A 15,441-nucleotide genomic window follows, 5' to 3' on the forward strand; every position below is an offset into this window, starting at 1 on the left:
GTGCTATTCATTGAGCACTCCTCCCCAGTGGCTGCTTCAGGAGTTGACTTAAGTTCGTGAAATGCACAAAATGACAAGGATATGAATGTCAATCCCAATAATCTAGACAGGCTACTCAAGTAGCATGTCACCCCCTGCTGTTATTTCGGCATAAGTGTGGCAACTATTGTGTATCGCGCAACGTGGCTATAGTTACCAGGCCCCTAAATGGTCCAATTATAAACCAGTATAAAGGAGTGTCCATATTCCGTCTGACATCATAATTATAAACTCAGTGAAAGGTGAATAAAATGGGACATTTTAATGTGGATTCCTTTTGAAACTGCCCATTTTCTGCAGGGAACGCCAGCCAGGCAGCATAGCGTGTGAGTCAATTTGAAGAGTTTGCCCTCTCATGGTAAAAATAGGTACAAGACCATAAGCCTCTCAATAAATGTTTTTTTTAGAAGCTAGAAGTACAAATTTCAAAGTGCAGAGAGAATTTGTGGTTTTACAATCATAGTATTGCACAAGGGCAAAAAATAGAAGTCAGGACACCGTCTGCATTTCATATCAAACGCCATCTGCAAATAATTTATTATAAAACACTGTTATAGAACAGCAAAAAATAAAACTTTAAATAAAAAATAAAATCCTTCACACCAACCAGCACCAGCGGCTACAAAGCAATGGATGCCAATGCAGACCAGGAGCCACACAGCTGAAACACACCTTACAAAATGAAGGAAACAAAAAGGAACAGGATCAGTACATCACCAGTTACCCATGTGCACAGTAAGACATTCTAGCCCTTAACTTCAATTTCTCAATTATACCAACCCCACAAAATCATTAACAAGTTTTTTTTGTTTGTTGTTGCATACTAGTTGTGACTGTGTTTATTTACCCCTTCACCTGTAACTTCTACCAAATTAAACTTAGGATGCAGTGTTCAAAGAATCATTTAATAAAAAATAAAAAAAAAAGTTTTAAACTGTGCACTCACTGTTCATACAGAACAATGTCAAAAGAGAAAATAATTATTTAATGAATCAAAACTGACTGAGGTGACTGGAGCCGGTGCTTGCAGTTGATATATTTATGAGCTATGACATTCCTTTTGATGGTTTATTGAGAAACACTACAGGCCTGCTGCCATCTGCATACATCCATAATCACTCCAGCGCATCTCTAAACCACAAACAAACTGATTCGGAGGTGAAATGCTTTCAGCTGAAAGCAGTTTTAGGTGCAGCATTAACATGGACGAGGGTCCGCAGCTCCATGTGTCTAGTGAAACAAAAACCAAACACGTACAGAATTCATGTCAAATATTCATTTAGAGGCAAAAAAGAGCACATTTTATGAAGAAATAGGCCCCAGTTAGTTTGTGGTTGAGATGATGAGAAAGAGCCATGGGGTCCTAAATCAGAACACAAAGGGCTACTTTTTGCACAAAGTCATCAGAACACTGCCTTGCAGACACAAATCACAGCCCACAGGGAGGGGAAATATTACCCAGAAAACCGTGCAATCAAGTATCATGTGCTCTCGTCACATGCAGCATGCATCTGACAGATATTCTAAAAAAAAAATGACAAAGGAAAAATTATATATACACTAAACCAACAAGTAACGGTTTACAGTATCATAAAGTATGTCAAAAACGTTTATGTGATATAGTGTTCAGATGCAGACTTTGTAATACAAGTACCACACTACAGTATACCAAAGGGAGTGGTTTCATCAAGTAGAAATACAGGATTACAAAAAGCAGTTTTGTTTTATTATTTACAAAGCACATGCTTCTTTCTGAATTGTTCAAAACAGTGTAAACAATTTATAAGACATCATACAGGCAGAGATTTAATGGGCCATTGGTATGCCTTCCTCACAAATCCAATGTCCGGTATATTATCCAGTATCAAACACCAGTGTGTTGCCATTCGGTGTTCAAGAGATCCTCAGTGCTAAAGGAGTTACTTTAGATTCTTGGATTTAAAGTACAATCTTTAGCCTGGGCTAGTCAATTTTCCTGTACAAATACAGCGATGTGACAGATATGGAGATTTATAACAGACTCTGCTTCTTCAGGACTGCACCAAGACAGACCAAACTTACATAAATGCACAGTGACTGAGAATTTGATATTGTTTGAGGACATTTCTCATGTCATCTTGCCAAAGTCCTGACCAAGGCCCATTTGTCAATGCCATTGCCCCTTCACACAGACAGAGTGACACCTCCAACACTTGAACATCAGCTGGTGTGAACATTTTATCAAGTTTGGTTAAGAAGCAAATGGAATAAAAATCCATGACATTGCAGCTTCCAAACAGCTACCATATCAAAATATACATACAGAAATACTTGTACAGTACAAAAAGATTAAAAAGTGTCAATATTGAATCCTAGGTCTTGAAGGAATGGGGACATTCCTGTTTTTATTTTAGTTTGTATTTTTTTCTATTTATTTTTCTTTTTTTTTTTTACTTTCTTCATGAGAACGGTTTGCCTTCAGTGTAAGCAAGTGCACCTTACTCCAATGTAAACATCGATTTATAATATCAAATAACAGAAGAAATACTTCAAATATATAAAAGGCCAAATGTAGGGGCTGAGAAAAAGCTTAAGAAATTCAGAAAAGCTTAACGCACACAATAGATCAGTGTGTCACAAGTCAGACTGTAGGTCAACAATTTAAACTGGGATGACCATGCAAAAGAGCTACTATTCTGAAGCATTAGGCCCACAAAATATCCCAGGCTTATTCTCAATCCTATATTCCGACAGCCAGTCAACATACTTCCTGGGACAAGCAAGATCAAGCCAGAGTTCACGTTAGGAAAAAGCAAAGTTATTTAATGTGGGCTAAAAACAGACACTTTCTGAACAGAAATGCAGTTCTGGCTTCAACTGTCTGTGGTACATAGGCAGTCTCAACAGTAAGATAATTGTAACGAGCAACTTTTAGGGGTCCCACAATGACAGATCCATGCTTAAGAGCAAACAAGCACACACTGTCATGCTGGAGACCAGAGCAATCTCTTTGACATATTCAATTAAAGTTGATCACAGTTATATTAATTCATATACAGTACTTACAACTCACATCAGTGTTATAAAAAAACTGCAAATAGAACCTTTTAAGGTGAACAAAGTATACTGGACTAATGCATTAGCTTAATATTTGTCATTAAGTGTGACAGTAAGTTAGTGTGGTGCAGAAAACATTTAGTGCATTCAATAGTTCCATTTTCCATACTTGTTTCTATTTTGCCAGGAAAAATATTTGAAGACCTTTGAGAATAAAGTAATGCATAGAAACGCACAACTTTCTAACATGTACCGAGTGTTTCTAAGTCAGTACTAAAATGTTTCAGGGGATGAAACAACGACAGAAGAAACATTTCTGTGTCTAAGGGGTTATCCTGCCTTTTGCAATATTCTAGCAACAAACGGTGATGGGGGAAAATATGTCGATGTGTGCTGAATATCTGTAACATGACGACATCTTAAGAAACAAAAGAAAAAAGATCTGTCTAATAAAATGAGGGGGGCCCATTACAATAGAACCACAGTTGTTAATGGGACATACAGTACTTTGTATCCATAGTTACAGAACAGGTCATTCGTTGAAATCATATTTGCGTGAAACTGCTGTGTGCAGCTCAGGGGAAATGGTAACTATTAATCAGTTGCCTTGGATCTCAAGTAAATTTTGGATGCCAGTAAAAATAAACTACAGGATCAAAGTTTGCATTTGGTTCAGTGAAAAGCCCGTGGGCCATGCGTAGGTTTCCAAAAGATCCAAAAACCTCTGACCTAGATTTGTTCATAGGAGTTCTCAAAGTAAAAGCCTTTACGAAAATGGCAGTGAAATTTCTATTCTAAAGTACAGATCTCAGACATTAGAGGAATAGTTTTGTTTACTTATTCCCATCCAAAGCCAACAAAACATGTCAGGATGCACTTAAGAAGTGCTTTCCTTTCCAATGTTTACTGCACTGTTTGCAGAAAACAACAGCAATCTAATTCCAGTATGTAATCTGCATCTGAATTACATCTGAAGATGCAATTAATCCCCTTTATAAATATAGTCTACTTCTCAAGGGAAGGAAAAAAAACTGACATCGTACATATTAAATTGCAAACATAAAATACTGTTAAAACAACAACACATGTTGTGCCGTCACTGTGTCATAAAACAGCAATTCTGGCTGGTTAGTCATCAACCAAGAAAACAATTTTACTGTTTTGGCCCCATTACAAATCCCATCAGGTTATAAAAGTAATAAATAAGCCCTGGAAAAAAGGTCCAGCTTCACTAGCCTTTTTTCCTTTCCATATCAAATATTTACAAAATAAAATGTTTAGGCTACGATGCAACCCCCGAAGGGACTCCACTTCAATGGAACCAAATGCGAAAATAAAAGCAAAACTTTCTTGAGCTTCTTTTGGAAATTCTATTTGGCAAAAGGACGTCTCTCCTTCAACTTTCCGGGAGTGGCGGGGTGCACCTTCTGGAGACGTGGCCATTTGGGCGTCTGGTTTTCTTCTCTGTGAATAACGAGCGCTCACTCTTTCAGCTGGTTTCTCTGTGGGCCCGAGCGCTTCGGAGAGTCTCCTGTGCTTTTCGGCTGCTCTGAGGCGGCCCACTGGACACTCCCTCTCTGCACGCTCGCTGTGGCCTCCCCTTCATCACCAGAGCTCTTCTCTGAGAGCGCAGGCTCCTCCCCCGTCTTCTGGGGCGTGGCCTCTGGCTCCTCCCCCGCCTCCTGGGGCGTGGCCTCGGGCCTCTCGCTGTCCTCCTCTGCCTCGGAAGGCTCCTCGCTCTCGGAGCCCTGCACGGCGATCTGGGGCACCAGGGTGCCGACCCTCAGTCCCGACTCCTCGCTGGGCTGGGGCCCCGCAACGATCCAGGCGGCCTTGAAGGGGGCCCGCGCTGGGGGCGGCGGAGGAGGCGGCGGCGTGGGGCCGGAGGCCGGCTTTTCCTCGGGCTCGTCGAAGCTCACCTCCTGCACCGCCTCCTGCTTCTTGAAGGAGTCGCGCCTCTCCGACAGGTTGAGCTTCCTCATCACCACCACCTCCTCCGCCCGGTCTCCGCCCCAGTCCCGCAGCCTCTGCCCGCCCAGGTAGCCCCCGAGGCGGCCGTGCTCGGCCGGGTACGAGGGCCCGCACGCCCCCTCGCCCTCCAGGTCCGCCAGCCCGTCGGCCTCGCAGTGGGGCACCTCCAGCGTGTGCCTGCGGGAGGCGTAGGCCTTCTTGTCCCCGTGGTAGGCGCCCGAGAGCTTCTCGGCGGACTGCACCCTCTTGAGCAGCGGCGAGCGCGGCGGCTCGGCGCTGCGGGGCCGCACGATGTGCCGGACGATGGTCGGGGGCGACAGCGTCTTGCCGTGGAAGGAGTGGAGGGTCTTGGTGATGCCGGGCAACGGGGACGGCGAGCGCTGGGGAGACACCGGCTGAGGGGAGGGGTTGCAGGCCAGCGGGGACGGCGGGATGCTGCTGGTGGACTTGCGGCGGCCCACTTTGGTGTAGCGCTGGCTGCTGAGCTTGGGGCCCAGGCCGTGCAGGGAGCTGGGCCGGATGTGTGCGGCCGGAGAGCTGGGAGAGCTGGAGCAGGGAGACGTGCTCTGAGGAGAGTTGGTGTCTGGAAGAAAAAGTTATAAAGCTTAACCCTTTAAGGTGTAAGATCGCAAATATGCGATTAGAATGTTCTGAACTGAACATTCTAATGTTGATGTAACAATTGCTACAGGTAACTGAAAGAAATGGAGTTCAGAATTCTAAGTCAGTGTTCTAGAAAACATTCCAAAAAACCTACTCTTCCAAGTTAATAAACGCAGAACCATGGCACCATTAGGCTGTCAGTGAGGTCAAATGGAAACTGATGTGTGCAAAAGGGCTCAACAACGTGAAAGTAGTTCAATATTTTGTTCACTTAAAAAGAATATAGTATAAATTTTAGGACAATTTTTCATCCACAGACAGCACGGCCCCTGCAATCTGAAAGTCATCTGGCCAAAAAAAGAGCCTTTGAACAAAAACACCTAACATAACATAAGGTACAAATGTGATATATGGGTATATAATCATACTAACTAGCTGGATTACTGAAAGAAGCTAGCTCCTGTGGTTGTGGAGACTCACCACAAGCTTGGTCTGGGGCGGGGCTGCGGCAGGGTGTGGAGGGGCCAGGGGACAGGCTGTGTGTGGGGGAGCCCGGAAGACTTTCGCTGGAGGACACAGAGTGATGCAGCCCGGAAGAGAAGCTACGGCTGCTGTGCATCACAGTGCTCTGCTTGGACAGCTTCTTCAGGATGGTCCGCCTTCTGCTGAGAGAAACCACAACATCAAACCACACACAGTCTGTGAGCTCTAACATCAAACCACACAGTCTGTGAGCTCCAACATCAAACCACACACAGTCTGTGAGCTCCAACATCAAACCACACACAGTCTGTGAGCTGCAACATCAAACCACACAGTCTGTGAGCTCCAACATCAAACCACACAGTCTGTGAGCTCCAACATCAAACCACACACAGTCTGTGAGCTGCAACATCAAACCACACAGTCTATGAGCTCCAACATCACACCACACGGTCTGTGAGCTGCAACATCAAACCACACACAGTCTGTGAGCCCTAGCATCAAACCACACACAGTCTGTGAGCTGCAACATCACACCACACGGTCTGTGAGCTCCAACATCAAACCACACAGTCTGTGAGCCCTAGCATCAAACCACACACAGTCTATGAGCCCTAGCATCAAACCACACAGTCTGTGAGCTCCAACATCAAACCACACACAGTCTGTGAGCCCTAGCATCAAACCACACACAGTCTGTGAGCTCCAACATCAAACCACACAGTCTGTGAGCTCCAACATCAAACCACACAGTCTGTGAGCTCCAACATCAAACCACACAGTCTGTGAGCTGCAACATCAAACCACACAGTCTATGAGCCCTAGCATCAAACCACACAGTCTGTGAACTCCAACATCAAACCACACAGTCTGTGAGCTCTAACATCAAACCACACACAGTAGGCAAGTAGTACTGCGGTAAGGTTATCGTCTATATAAAGATCATTTGTAATACATTACCTCCTCCACAGCAAGCTTTCAATGGTGAGGCAGAACTATATAGCTAAATTTTTACATGCCTGCCGTGGCAATGTTACAATAACACGGTCAATAAAGTCTCACTACAGATGTTCAAAGTGAAAACAAATCAAGTTTGTCAGCCTTTTAATGTTGTATAGATGATTTTCTGCCAGTGCGAGGGTATGCTACATTGCAGGGTGCTTGATGGTGACTTCTTGTTTTTCCATCGACACTGTGTACATCCCATAATTGATATTATTATGTCTTTTTTGTACAACCGTAAGGCAGTAGAGTTGGAATAGTAAAGACGATGACTGCATTACCATTAACACCACAACAGTATTATAAGATAGCTCCAAGGAGCACTGAGCTGGACATAGCGGGTGTGGAAAACGTATTCCTAAAAAACCTACCTCATCGGCCTACACACGTTTTTTTAACAGGGCTGCCAAAACTATTTTTCTGCCAATGCCACTGTAGCTTGTGGAACATGAGTAAGTAAAATGTAAATTACTCCTAGAGTTCGGTTTTCTTATAGGCCTGTGTGGCAAAAATGAGTTTTGATCAGAACGGCAAAACATTATTTGTAGCTTATTTCATCCCGCTAATGCTAAAAGTGACATAATAAAATTATGAACAACATACATTTATTGTGCTATTATTGAGAGTTGTCAAATTATAGAAAAAAGTCATTTATCAAAGCGCAAGTGAATTAGTGTAAAACACTGATTTTGAAATGTCCTGTGTTCCAAAGACCTTCCATGGGCTAGCGTGACCACTGAGACAGCATGTTTGTAATGTCCAGCATCAAACCACAGACAACCCATTAGGGCTGTCAAAAAATATTTAAAGTTTGAAAACTATTCGAAAATCTTTTTTCTTTTTTTTTTTTTTTAAGTTCGAACCTAAATTTGAGCATTCGAATATTAGTTTTGGATCCCGCGTTTTTGATTCTGCATTTTGTAATTAACATAAATATACAGGCTTTAATTTCATGCGGCGAATCATGTTCATGCACTCAAAGTTCATTTCCTGTGCGAACGTTACTTCCTCTGTCACATCAAAAATATTGAAAACTAACGGTGAAAATGGCAGCAGCATCGGAGGAGTTGGTCCCACTAGCTGGTAGTAGAAGCCCTGTTTGGGAAGTAACGTTAACACAGGAAATGAACTTTGCATGCATGAACATGATTCGCCACAACAGTCCTGCTTTTAAATGTAGCAAGCTATCTTGATCCTCGCTTTCAGAAACTAGTGCCAATAACCTCCGGTGATACTTTCAGCTCCATGGACACCTAACGTTACTGGTCAGCTAACAATTTAGGTTAAATAATGTTCCCATATGGCAGGTTATGTTTCCTTTCTGTTCTGAAGATTTTGATAAAATTGGATGATGAAAGAAGTTAAACAAGCTAAACAAAGTAATTTATGTTGTTTTAGGCTACAGGTATTAGCCATTTGAATAGTTTTTGTGTTAAAAAATAAACAATCATTTCCTATAAACAATCATTTCCCTATTATTATGATTAATAAATGCCGAGTTGTGGCAAATTACATCCACGAGAAAGTGCTTTATTAATTTGCGCATTAGGCTATAGAAACTGCAGGGGGCTCATTTATAAAATGAACTTGCGTGCATACGCGATGTGAAGACCTGACATAGAGCCACAACCACAGCCACAGTCAAATCAAGTCATGTTGAAATTTTATAAATCACTACTTTGATGTGATTTTCTACGTACGCACCACAAAGTTGATCTAAAATACGTTTTATAAATGAGGCCCCAGATGTAGTAACCTAGTATGAAAGTTCAATGATGTCCTCTATTCTACTGCCCGCTTGTGGAAAATAACACACATGCCAGTTTAGAGGGAGCGTCACGTGCAATAAGCAGCTTATTTTTGTGAAATATAGGTAAATGATATTTGAATATATTCGAACTCTAACTAATTATAAAAGCTAATATTCAAACTCAATTTCATGGCACTTTTGACAGCCTAACAACCCATTACATTTTTCAAAAAAAATCTTCAATATCAGAACACCAAATGGTAATTCTGCCCTTGTTTTTTCCTCCTTCCATGAAAGATGGCAAATTAATTTACCATTTCTAAACACTAGGGGGAGACTGGCGATTGGAATATTTTCACAACGTTCTTTGTGGGAGGTAGATCAGCAGAAAGGGAGAACTGGTGAAGCAGTTAGGAGCTGGGCTCTGTTTTCTCCTGACCTGTCCTGGTTGTCCCTCCTCTTGCTCTTCTTGCTGCGGCGAGCCATCTTGCCCTTGCAGCTGGTCTTGCGCGCGGGCCCGATCTTAATGGAGGTGTTCTCCAGCGCGGTCGTCTGCAGGGCCACTTTGTTACCGCTCTGTGAGAGGAGGAAAGCGAATGAGCCCCGCCCCTTTCTGTGTTCACACCATAAGCGCAGGTCAGGGCCACCACCCCCCTGCCCAACCTGAGGGTGTCAGCGTACCTTTAGCAGCAGCTCCACCACTTCAGTGTGCACCAACCCCTGGACCGACTCCCCGTTCACGTGAGTGATGAGGTCACCAGCCCTCAGTCCCGCTTCGTGGGCGGGGCTGCCCTCTTCCACACTCTGTAACAGAGAACGGGAGCGATGAGTCACTGAGAAACGCAGAGAGCGTACAGAGAGAGGGAGATGTGTCCTGACCACGCTCGGAAACTGGAGCTGCATGACATATCGCATCACGTTTTTTTAAGCATAACAACCGCTGCGCCATGGGGCATTTAGGCAATCTTTTGCCTTTGCTTGTTTTAACCATACATAATGCAGTAATAAACAACCAAACGTCACAGGCCATGTGAAATGCCTCTGGGGAAAAGCATCACTGATATCTACTGGGTGCTGATAAAACAGTCAATCAGCAGCAAGGCCTCGCAGCTTCAATGCGATTAAAAAAAACGAATCACATGATCGCATACAAGATGTATGACCTAACTGCTGATTGGTTGTCTTAACACCCGACAGACATCAGCACAGAGCTGTATTCTGTGAATATCAGTCATAATGCATGTTCCCCCAGAGGCTTTTCACAAGGTCTCTGACATTTGGTTGTTTACAACCGAATCGGGGATGATTAAAGGGCGGGGGAAAAAGAGGAAAGCCTATACATCCCATGGAGGTGGTTATTCCTATTGCACTTAAAAAATAAATAAATAAATAAAAAAAACTGAGATTTGATATACCATGGAGCCCAATCAGGAACCTTGGTCACCAAATACACCAAATAATTCAGATCCAAGAAACCAAGTGAAGTGAATTAACCGTGCGATCAGCTGCTATAATGTATTAACTACGTGCCGAGTAAAAACACAAACCAGCAGACCCCCCAGCCCCACAGGACCCCCTGCTCCAGTACCCGCCCAGTCCTACTCACCCAGACCATGTGGTGCACGGTGTAGACGTCGCTGTCGCCCATGTACACGCGGATGGCCCGCAGGGTGAAGCCGTACTTCTTCCCGGAGCTGTGGATGATGATGGGCGGGCGCAGGCTGCTCACGCCCAGGCTCAGGTCCCGGCTGGGGGAGGAGTCCCGGGACGACGGGTTGGAGGACAGCGAGTGAGGGGAGATGGGGCTGGTCTGAATGCCGCCCGCCATGTCATCTGTGCGGAAGCGGGGAAAATCCTGAGCTCAGTTTTACAAAATGGCCCCCTGTACCTACATTTTTCATTTTTGCTTGCACTGAAGACTGTATTAGCATTGAGATTATTTTTACAGACAGAATCATGGTTTTTTGCACCTTTATTTTACCAGGTAAGTCTCTTGAGATCAAGGATCTCTTTTTCGAGAGAGGTCTGGCCATGTACTTTGTAGACCACAAGAATAGTGTGTGGAATTGTGCTCCAAATTAGAACAGAACAGAAAGTGCATTTACATCCGTTTGGAGTGAAGCATGACATCAAAGCCGTATGCGGTCTCCTACCTGCAGTGATGATCAGAGACAGGGCCGACACCGAGGCGGACTTGGGCACTTTGCCCGCGGAGGGGGGCCGCTGCCTGTCGGGCGTCTCCAGCTGGTGCCCGTAGCGCCGCGGGCCCGCCGGGTCTTTGGGGGAGGAGTGTTTGGCGCCCGTGCTGTTGCTGCGCAGTCGGATCCGGTGCAGGTTGGACACGACCACCTCAGCTGCGGCACACACATTCGGGCCAACCGCGTTACACACAGGGAACGAGCAAACGGCACTTTGAAAAAGAGAAGGTGCCTCTGTGCTACAGTTTTAAAGCCGCCTTTGAGAGTTGCTATGATGATCGTTTTGAGTGACACTGGAGGAGGCGGGGCTCACCCTCGTCGTCGGTGGAGAAGGCGAAGCGAGGCATGGTCTCCAGGCTGTGGGTGCTGCTCATCACCAGGGGGCTGGCGCTGCGCTCAGACTGGGAGGAGCTGGAGGAGGCGCGCGGCCGCAGGCTGAGGGAGAGAGAGCGGTCAGCAGCGGGACGAGCCCAAAACATACAAAACGGCTGTGCGGTGGGACTGCTGCCATTTGCAGAAAACGTAGCCGAGTTTCCACATGAGGGATAATGAAGGTGTAGTACAGGGGGTCCCAAATCATACCCAAAAATGGCTGGCAAGGGTGCAGGTTTTCGTTTTAGTCCAGCACTAAGACACCCGATTCTACTTATCAAGGTGTTCATTGGAGACCATAATTAGTTCAGTTAGTTGAATCCGGTCTTGTAGTGCTGGGCTACACCTCACCTCCCCCGGTGGCCGGCCTGCCTGCGGTCCCCGCTGCCCCCGTGCCGGTGGGCCTCCCCGGGAGACGCCCCCGTGCGCCTCTCCCAGCGCTCCTCCTTCTCCTCGCTGTGGCTGCGGTCCGTCGAAGAGAAGCTCAGGTTCGAGGGCGTGGCCAGGTGCTCCGAGCTGCTGTACACCTGAGGCACAGAGAGAAACCGCGTCAGTACCGGCCCGCCCGCCCGCACCTGCCCCTAACGACCCAGCTCCACCCGTCTGCGCGGAAAGACAACCCGCTCTGTGGCACCGTCCGTGCACACTTCAGCCAAAACACAAACCTGTCAGCACTGTCACTCAACAGAGACCCCCACAAAGCCCACAAACGACGGCAAGAGTTCTGTTTTAAATTCATGACAGAAAAGCAGGAAGAGGGATTCTAAGAGCCCCAGCACACCAAACACAACATTTCCCAAAGCGCAAACATCACCCCAAGTGGAAGGGAAACTGTGAATGTAATTCATAGGGGCACACCACCTGGACACTTCACCAAGAGAAAAACGTGTGAATAACATTTCAGCAGTGAACACTTTTTAAATATTCAGTTATTCATTCATTAAACTGCCATGTGCTTCATGCACCAGACCATTTTCAGAATTGAAGGCATGTTTATGGGTCAGTACTTCAAGTGCTACAAAATGCAAGTGTGTCAGAGCGTAGCTGTATTGCAATGGAGCTAGTAAGGTCACAATCGGTATAAGTCAGCATGGGAAATAATAAATAGAAATCTGTTTTTAAAGGTGCACCTTCCAGATATTGGTCCACCCTGAAGGAAGGCAAACGTCTATGTCAAATCAGCCCACATATCTTTTCATGAGAGGTCATGAAGATGAGGCATCGTCTCCGAGGCATCTGCCGCTGGCACTGGCGCGCGTCTGGCTCAGCCCGCCGGTGAAATTAGGTCATGCTTTCAAATGACAAACCTTGCTGAAGCGATTGGACCAGGAAGAAAACTGGCGGATTTCTAGGGAAGACTCTTCGTCATTGGTTTCTTCGTCCTCGTCTGATCCTAGGTGGTGGTAACGTTCCGAGCGAGCTGCGGGAAGGGGCGAAACAAAGGAACGAGGTATTGAGACGGACGACGACGACCCAGAGCCCACTTCAAACCACCTCTGAGGGAGCCAGGCACAACGGGTGTCCAACAAGGGGGACTGACCGTGACCCAGGGAAGGGTTCTGAGGAGAAGATCTTAGCAAGCGGGCGAATGACGCCACCTACTGTCAAAATAGCTGGTGTCGTCCTCTCCCTCCAGCTGGGGAACGAACTCCGCTTTTTGACGCAACAGTCCGTTCCAGTCCAGGCCTAGGAAGAAGGGGTGTTGCTTCACCTCGGTCGCCCCTCCTGAAAACGGGGGGTTTCATCGTTGAGAAAAACATTTCCTTAGACCCCAGTGTGGGGCATTACATTACTGCTCTTGGTTTAGCAGTAGTCCTCATCCAAAGGAGCCCGCGCTTGTATTTTGAACGCTAGCGATTAGCGCCCGGACTGAGGGTTAGCTGCAGTCGATGCTGTACCTGTTCCCAGACGTTCCAGAGGACTCTGCCTCAACAGCCGTGTGATCAGGTCCTGGGCGTCGCCGGGCAGCGCGTCGTCGCCGTCCGGCCAGATGATTTCATCTGCGCCCAAACACACGTAGCGGTCACATAAAACCTCAAACAGAAACTACGGTAAACACAACATTGCTACGGAATTTCATTTTATGACCTTCAAAGGACAGTCAAGGCCTTTCGCCTCTCACTAAATCACTGCCATTAAAATGATATGAAGTGAAAAGTGAGCTTGGTTTGGTTGCGTGGTTTGAACTGAAATGGGTAAGACCAGGCTCAGTAACTCGTGTCCAGGTCCAGCACAGGGCCACACAAACCAGGTTCTGTGCTCACCGCTGACCACCTGTCCGAAGAGCTCCTCGGGCGTGTCCCCGAAGAACGGCACGCAGCCCACCAGGAACTCGTAGAGGATGATGCCCATGGCCCACCAGTCCACCGGCTTGCCGTAGCCCTGCCGCAGGATCACCTCGGGGGCGATGTACTCTGGGGTGCCGCACACCTACACCACCAAAAACGGGGAGAGGAAAGCGAGCGTTCAAAACTACGTGAGGGGAACTGCTGGCAGGCCGAAAGCCATTTGAGGTAGAGGTGCGCAGACTCACCTGTTTGTCGATAAACTCCCTGGTGTCCTTCTCCATGTGGCCCTCGTACAGGTTGGTGGTCATGTTCATCAGGCCGATCTTGGACAGGCCGAAGTCCGTCAGCTTGATGTGTCCCATCAGCGTGATCAACAAGCTGCGCACAAAGAGAGAGAGAAGGGGTGAAGACGTTTCATTTCTGTTGGGTCCTAATGTGTATGTAGACCACAATGGTCCGGTTTCACAAGCTTACTCTTAGTCCTGGACTAAACTTGAGTTTTGTTGTATGGAGAATCTCCAATCAAAATTTAATTTAGTCCAGGACTAGGCTTAATCTGTGTCTGTGAAACTGGCCCAATGTGTGCAAATCGGGTCCATCGCTCACTTGTCCGGTTTGAGGTCCCTGTGCACAATGCCATAGTTGTGCAGGTATTCCAGGGCCAGCACGGTCTCAGCGAAGTACATCCTGGTCATGTCCACTGGTAAGGGCCCCATGTTCTTCAGCAGGTTAGCACAGTCCCCACCTGCAAGGCACGAGCAAACATGGAACAACTAGCTTCTCCACCAAAATCACAGCCAACAGCCTGTTGTTCCAGCAACAGAATAGTTTGTAGCACATCCAGGAGCTGCAATGACTTTTCATTATAAAGGTAACCTCAGAAGAAACTTTACACAACTTCCCAGTTTCCCGCCAATGCAAAATCCGGCCTAACCTTCCACGTATTCCATGACCATGCAGAGGTGGCGGCGGGTCTCGAAGGAGCAGAACATGCTGACCACAAAGGGGTTTTCTGCGAACGTCAGGATGTCTCGCTCCACGAACACCTGCTGGATCTGGTTCCTCAGGACCAGGTTCTGCCGGTTGATCTTCTTCATGGCGAAGCGCTGCCGGGTCTCTCTGTGCCGTACCAGGTACACAGCCCTGCGGCGAGAACAGGCAGGCTGCTTAGCGCACCCCTGTAGGACCCCCCCACTGCTAACCTGCCAGTAGAACCTGCCGTGGAATGTAGCATAGATGCAGGACGCCAGGTCACCCATTCAGCCCAAACGCCATGTTAAAGCACACTAACCCGTAGGCCCCGTTGCTGATGAGCTTGATGGTCTCAAAGTCGCTTTCCAGTGGTTTCCGTCGGGAAGGCGTGCAAGCGGACTTATTCTGTGACAAAAAGAAGAGGAGAGAGGGAGGGAGCAGCAGTCAGACAGGCTGGTGTGTAAAAACATTTTCTTTATATCAAAAAAACACAAGTTCACAACTGGCTTTCCCAACTCAAAAAAGGTAAACAATACTACAACATTTTATAAAGTAAATTTCTCTAAAATTTCCAAAACCATTATGTATTAAATTGGCCTGTCGTACTTTCTCAAACAAATCTCCACTATCGATGACTTTCAAAAGCCTCCTCTGTGTAATAGCACATGCTTCACCCGCAGCGAAAACCGAATGCAACACACATCAGGAAAATGTGAAAGGTACCTAT

At 46.5% G+C, this 15,441-nt stretch overlaps 1 protein-coding gene across 10 annotated transcripts in view; it reads right to left on the reverse strand.

Annotated features, from left to right (window-relative positions):
• Nucleotides 1–541: 541 nt before the first annotated feature.
• LOC118225454 (microtubule-associated serine/threonine-protein kinase 3-like) overlaps nt 542–15,441 on the reverse strand; it is a 51,698-nt gene continuing 36,798 nt past the window's right edge. For 8 of the 10 annotated variants that reach the window (XM_035413875.1, XM_035413876.1, XM_035413871.1 and 5 more), the window contains 16 exons: nt 15,034–15,119; nt 14,677–14,885; nt 14,349–14,487; nt 13,988–14,120; nt 13,719–13,884; nt 13,353–13,454; nt 13,057–13,179; nt 12,762–12,874; nt 11,806–11,981; nt 11,396–11,517; nt 11,038–11,238; nt 10,491–10,717; nt 9,566–9,688; nt 9,324–9,460; nt 6,130–6,314; nt 542–5,629 (listed from right to left, as the gene is read on the reverse strand). In XM_035413875.1, coding sequence (XP_035269766.1) covers nt 4,557–5,629; nt 6,130–6,314; nt 9,324–9,460; nt 9,566–9,688; nt 10,491–10,717; nt 11,038–11,238; nt 11,396–11,517; nt 11,806–11,981; nt 12,762–12,874; nt 13,057–13,179; nt 13,353–13,454; nt 13,719–13,884; nt 13,988–14,120; nt 14,349–14,487; nt 14,677–14,885; nt 15,034–15,119 — 3,315 coding nt within the window. In that variant the 3' untranslated portion in view covers nt 542–4,556. The remainder of the gene's footprint in view (nt 5,630–6,129; nt 6,315–9,323; nt 9,461–9,565; nt 9,689–10,490; nt 10,718–11,037; nt 11,239–11,395; nt 11,518–11,805; nt 11,982–12,761; nt 12,875–13,056; nt 13,180–13,352; nt 13,455–13,718; nt 13,885–13,987; nt 14,121–14,348; nt 14,488–14,676; nt 14,886–15,033; nt 15,120–15,441) is intronic. The other 2 variants (XM_035413872.1, XM_035413881.1) reach the window with 1 other exon arrangement.

The sequence above is a fragment of the Anguilla anguilla genome, chromosome 4 (genome assembly GCF_013347855.1).
Source record: "Anguilla anguilla isolate fAngAng1 chromosome 4, fAngAng1.pri, whole genome shotgun sequence".
NCBI classification, from domain to species: Eukaryota; Metazoa; Chordata; class Actinopteri; order Anguilliformes; family Anguillidae; genus Anguilla; species Anguilla anguilla.